Source organism: Cervus canadensis, chromosome 14, assembly GCF_019320065.1.
Source record: "Cervus canadensis isolate Bull #8, Minnesota chromosome 14, ASM1932006v1, whole genome shotgun sequence".
NCBI lineage: Eukaryota > Metazoa > Chordata > Mammalia > Artiodactyla > Cervidae > Cervus > Cervus canadensis.
This window is the reverse complement of record NC_057399.1, coordinates 21,921,687-21,927,686: the sequence shown is the minus strand read 5'-3', so window position 1 is coordinate 21,927,686 and position 6,000 is coordinate 21,921,687. Positions and strand designations below refer to the sequence as shown.

The 6,000-nt window shown below is 39.0% G+C and overlaps 1 protein-coding gene across 4 annotated transcripts in view; it reads right to left on the bottom strand.

Annotated features, from left to right (window-relative positions):
- Window positions 1-222: 222 nt before the first annotated feature.
- Window positions 223-6,000, bottom strand: part of TRPM6 (transient receptor potential cation channel subfamily M member 6) — a 174,667-nt gene continuing 168,889 nt past the window's right edge. For all 4 annotated transcript variants that reach the window (XM_043487140.1, XM_043487141.1, XM_043487138.1 and 1 more), the window contains one exon: window positions 223-4,986. In XM_043487140.1, coding sequence (XP_043343075.1) covers window positions 4,853-4,986 — 134 coding nt within the window. In that variant the 3' untranslated portion in view covers window positions 223-4,852. The remainder of the gene's footprint in view (window positions 4,987-6,000) is intronic.

Here is a 6,000-nt window from a genome sequence, read left to right as displayed (position 1 = left end):
AGACTGGGTGACTTAAACAAGAGAAATTTCTTCCCTCCCATTCGGGAAGCTTCGAGTCCAAGATGTCAGTGTGACTGATTTCCTCCTAGGCCTCTCACCTTGGTTGGCTTGCAGATGATGCATTCTCTCTGTCTTCACATGGTCTTCACTTTCAGTGTATCTATGTCTTAATCTCCTCTTCTTATAAGAACAACAGTAATATTGAGTCAGAGTCCACCCTGATAATCCCACTTAAACTTTATTACCTCTGTAAATACCTTATTTCCAAATACAATTATATTCCAAGGTACCTGGGGTTAGGATTTCCACACATGAAATTTGGGGAGACACGATTCAACCCAGAACACACACCAAGGATTTCTTTAGGTTACGAAAGCATCCTGAGGTTCTGTGACCTCTTACTGGTGACCAATACGGAACAAAGAAAGAGATTCATTACAAGCCAAAGTGCAATCACATGATACCAATGATGATTCCCCCCAAATTCCTCCAATGAAAGGCAGTTATTATTATGTCCACATTGAGACAGTCATTAGCCAAAGGTTTTCTACCATAACAATTGCATGAACTTTCTGATTATTAGTAGCAGATGGAATTTGTAAAGGTTCAAAGTGAAACAAACAAATGAACAAAACCACTAGGGGAAGATGAGAATGCTGAAGGAAGTTAGTTACTAAAAGATGTACAAGCCATAGGCCAGAATTTTCCTATTACTAAACAGCCCTATACTGACAAAATCTAAATCAGCATTAATTAATTTTTTTATAAAACATCAGGCCTTACAAATACCAAGATTCTAAACCTGCTCTTTTTTCATTCTTAAAAATATCATCAATGATGGTACCAGATTTGGGCTTTACTTATCCTGGAAGGCTTTCTTTGGGCAGAAGGTGGCCAAAGACTTTGGCTGTGTAAACCCAAATCCATCAAAAAGAAAATAAGTAGGAGACACTGTGAAATGGTGAACATCATGATTTTGAACCACTTAATTAAGCTTGAAAATAAAAAGGGAGCAATGAGCTTTTTCCCCTTGGAAAGAGAAACAGCAGAAACCACTTTTGTGTTTATACTAGAACAAGTCCACTGAGCATCCTCTGTAAACATTAAATAATGATCACATAATATCAAAAATGAAAGCCCCTTATTATTTATTGAACTGGATCCCATGCTCACAAGAAGGCTTTTAAATGAGATTCTCAAAGGACTTTATAAATGCTCTCTCGTTATTGTTCACCTCTGTTTGAAAAGGTAAGTATCTCATCCTCATTTCAGAGTTACGGACTAAAAGAAAGGTTAAAAGAAATATATAAAATTAAACCAAATCTGCCAGTGATAGAGATCAAGGGTTGTTATCCCTTGAGGACTTAAAGTTCCTTTTGAAAAATTAAGCAACTTCACTAATTATTTTTAGGAGGGCATGTCACTAAAATATACTTTATCTGTACATCAAGGTCTAGGAAGAAAACTCACAAAATAATAACTGTGCTAAATAAAAAAAACAGTGTGGCTTCCAGAACCCTTTCTATTCTGTGTACCCACCCATGTGGCTGGAGATTTGAAATGCTATTTAAGTCTCATTTTCCTTCAGAAGCTAACCTCTGTGGAATAAAATGCTGTTAAGGGGGAAAAAAATCTTTTCTGTCATTTGACTTTAACTTATGATAAATTAGCTTCAACTAGTTTCTTAGAAAATTGCCCAAGAAATGACTACAGAAAATTAAATACCAAGACTTCAAAGAGGCAAACACACAGCCTTCAAATTCCGACCTCAGAGAATAATCCTTCCTTTCTCATGCTTTGGAGAGATGTGAGTAAAGAAATCGTACTAGGGCATGGTAATGAACCATCTTTCAAATGACTTTTCTATCAATCTTCTTTTCAAAGGGTAATAAAGTGATGATTATTTCTAGGCAGTTTCTGGGAAGTTATCATCTCATTTCAATAGTCACCAGTAAGAAGGATGGTAGTCTGGTATTATTGCCATGACGATAAGGGCAAGAACTGGTTGAGAATTCAATAGACAAGGTGTAGGTTGTTAAAAGCTATTTCCTGGAAAATTAAAACAGAGAGAGATCAAAAGAATTGTGTTGGGTCTTAAGGAATTGGTAATCATTCCCTTCTAGATTAAAAATGCAAATCTGATTTGTTAACTAGTAAATGAAATCCATTATCACGTGAAGGTTTTATTATTTCTTTCAACAAATAAAGTTGAAAGCTTATTACATGCCAAGCTTTGTGGTAGATCCTGGTGACTGATGGAGAAAGGCTACAAGCCACGACGGGAACATCTATGTCCTGACTTCTGGAGTGTGAGTGATCTCATCTAAAACAATAACAAACAGCAACAACAAAAATTTTTTTTCAACTTTTCATTAAATGGCTGTTAGGGAAGTTTTAGTCACCCAGAACTTGTTTAGCAAGGCCACAGAAAATAGCATGGTGAGAAAGACCCAAAACTATATTTGATCTCACTCCCCAGAGTTGTTACTAGAAGCTTTAAGATGTCATGGGGCAGAAGTTATCCTAGGAACACACAGCCCCAAGAAGGGAATGCCTGTGCTCAGGATGCCTTCAGGAAGGACTCCCAAGAACCTAGCTGTTTCTCTGGTCCCCAGATTCAGATGCCATCTGTGAGATGGGCTTAGGGCTCCTATAAGGATGATGCAGTCCATTTTTCCTTAATGGTTCCTAAAACCATCCCAGCTATGTCTTTTCATTTGCCCTAATTCTCATATCCCAGTCTAAACCTACTGCTCACTGGCAGATAGACTATGGGACACATCTCTGCGTTCAACACTCCCCCAAAAGTCAAATTTTTCAGCACTCACCAGAAATCCAAACCTGGAACAACCACCAAAACAGAAAGAAATATAAGACATGCCACTTTTTAAGGGCAAAGAAATGTTATGTGCACTGCACCCTCATCTCTTACACATTACAGAGAAGGCACTTAATAAATACCTGTTGAATAAAATTAACCAAATGAATGAATTCATTCATTTGTGGTCATGAATCAAAGTCATGATTATCACATTGGTATTTTCCTGTCAGCTATCCCATGGTGACCTTTGTCCAGGGTTTCATCTTTTTAAAATGCTATTCTGGTGATATTTTCTTAAAAAGAGAGACACAAAACCACAACACAGAAAAGAAAAATCAAAATGTATTTTTTCAAGTTCCATTCCAGGTAACAGATATTTGACCAATGAATTAATGCTTTCTAGTATGGCCTTGGATATGAAAATTGCCTCTTTCCATAGTTGAACACGGCTCTGAAGTGAGTACCAACAGATCTCTTGTTGATTTTCATAACAGGATAAAGCAGTTAAGCTATGAAGAAGCATTAACAATTTATCCTCATTGCCAATCAAGAAATCACCCAGATTTCCCACCTCCCACCACCCCCAAGACCAAAGTAAAGGGGCTGTAAATCAGCCATCATGCATCTCACAAAAATCATACACTATCCTTGGCAAACCAAACCCTTGGCTTCCCATCCCCCTAGCTTTGGGCAACATTTCCCCACAGTATAACCTAGGAATACAGGAGCACTGATCTGAAAGGAAGCCAGCTAAATGTAAGGGCTAACGGTAAGGATAAGGTGAAAATTTCAAGCCCCAGGAGGCTTGTTGCTGATAGATTGGAATGCTTTTTAATGAAAGGAGATGGGGGGGTGGCGGGGGGAGGTACCCAGCCCTTCAAGTCCTCCTTGGGGGAACAGTTTGTGCTTGTTCTGAGGTAGGGTGACCCTTGATAAGTGTGAAAGAGGGATGACTGATCGCCCAAACATGTTGTACAGTGTGGCTTCCAGGGACCCTTTCTTCAGGCTTCTGAAACTGATCACATGTGTTCAGGCCATACTTAAACTATACACTCCAGCACTCTTGAAGCCACCAGAACTCTGCACTGCAATGAATCAAAATGTTCAAAGCAGGTTTTCATTCAGAAACCCCATCTTTACGTATATGACCTGACATAGAGTAATTCAGCTTGTAATATTATATACCCAGCTTTGAAAAAAGGGAGTAATTCTTAAGAGGTTGGCTTACTCAACTCTCTAACCAATAGTGTCCCTGAGCTTAAGGGAAGGGAAAACATTTCTTAATAATTGCTCGTTTTATATATTCTTGTTCCCTTAAAAAAAAAAAGAAAATGCTAGGGCATTTGTCTTAGATTTCCCTTTCCTCTCTTCTAGAGAAACCTGAAATGCCCAGTGATTATATGATCCACTGATGATACTCAAACTCAGTAGATAGCACTAGGATGCTACCTTTTCACTGACTGGTTTGTGCAGGAGCATCCTCCAGTCTGTGCAAGTACACCTTCTCTCTATTGTTTTCCCTTCTGTCACTATATAAAGCCCTATGCTGCTGGAAAGGAGAGAGGAGGAAGTCAAGTGACTTTTTTATGTACAACTATATACATAAATACAATATGGGGGTTAGGTGATGAATAGCAGTGGAGGTTAGAGTCTGCACACAGAGTGAGAAAATAAATTAATCTGTCTGGTTCTTTTAAGTGCCCAGCATTCTGCACCAAGGAATGAGGTATGAAGGAGCAGCTTTCCCAGTTGATTCATCCAAATGTCTTCCTGTGCAACTTGGGCATGATGAACCCTGCACAAGGGTCAATGTCTAGGAAAACCCATTCATCAAACAACAGGGAAGTCCTTGGACAAGAGAGACCTGAGACTCGGAAGGCACGTCCCAGAAGGCCCTCGGGGTAAGGCCGTTCTGGCAGAGGCTCTGACATCATCAATGTTATATCCCCAATCTATGTTACCATAGAGTTCATGGAAGGCAGGGCAAAGGCTGTCATCTTCTTACTTCTGTTCTGTTTTTTTTTTTTTTTTTTACAATCGTGTGAGGTCCTCTGGAGAATTACTACCCTCTTCGCCCGCTGGAGTCTCCTCAGCTGGTTCTATTTTGATCTCAAGTCCAAAGGCAGAACTTATCCTTCCAGGAGAGTAGTCATTTCTTTTTAAGTCTGCAAGGAAGACAGTTAAGACAGTGATAGGGAAACCTTAAGAACGTGATGTTCAGATAGATTGGACTTTAGGCCAAGTGCTCAGAGAAGACTCTGCTCCCTCTGATGTGTGAAACTCAAACCATCAACCCTGTCCAAGGTATACCCCACCAGGCACACATGTGACTCTAACTCCCAAAGGCTGTGTTCACTGTGGCAAGACTCGGTTGCTTGGCTCAATACACAGTGCCCTTGAGACATGACGTGGCCAGAGTTAAGTGAGGCCATACTAGAAACAGGGCATTTTCACTGTTGAATGATGGCAGAGTCAGACTGTTCAGTCAAAATGGTGGACTTGAGACATCATTGCTCGGTTTTCTGCAACAAAAATGGACCTCAGGTTTGGCTGAACCTCTAAAAGCATCGTCCAATGATCAAATTCTCTGCTTCCTGAAGCCTCCTTCTTTAGTTCAACAGGGAAATTACAAGAAATCATTAACAAGGGCAACCCTTGGGGAGAACTTAAGGACAACAGTGAGCTTTAAATGTTTGGATATCATGGTATATACCATGTTGATTAAATTTGTTAAGCTTAAACATACATTCCTTTATAGTGTTTTAATATTAAATGGGGACTATCTGGACATAAAACTACTACATACTATAGTTTGATAGTAGCCAACACTTATTACGTTGCTTCAATCCTTACACCAACTTTATGAGGTGCTATCATTCCCAGCTCACAGATGAGAATGAGGTCCAAGGTCACAAAATTAGTACAAAGCATTCCTGGGATGTGAGCTCAACCTATGGACTCCATGCTCTTATACACTTTCCAAAATGACTTCTCTTTAAAAAAAAAAAAAAAAAAAACACACACAGTAAAACATAAACAAAAAGAAAAATCACCCCTACTCCTGTTTTCTGAGCTAAGCTTTTTTAAATTCAAATTACCAAATGTTCGAGTAAATGAGGATATTTCTTATTTTCATTTAAATGTGTTAACTAAGGTTTTGAAAGGAAATAAGGTTTAGG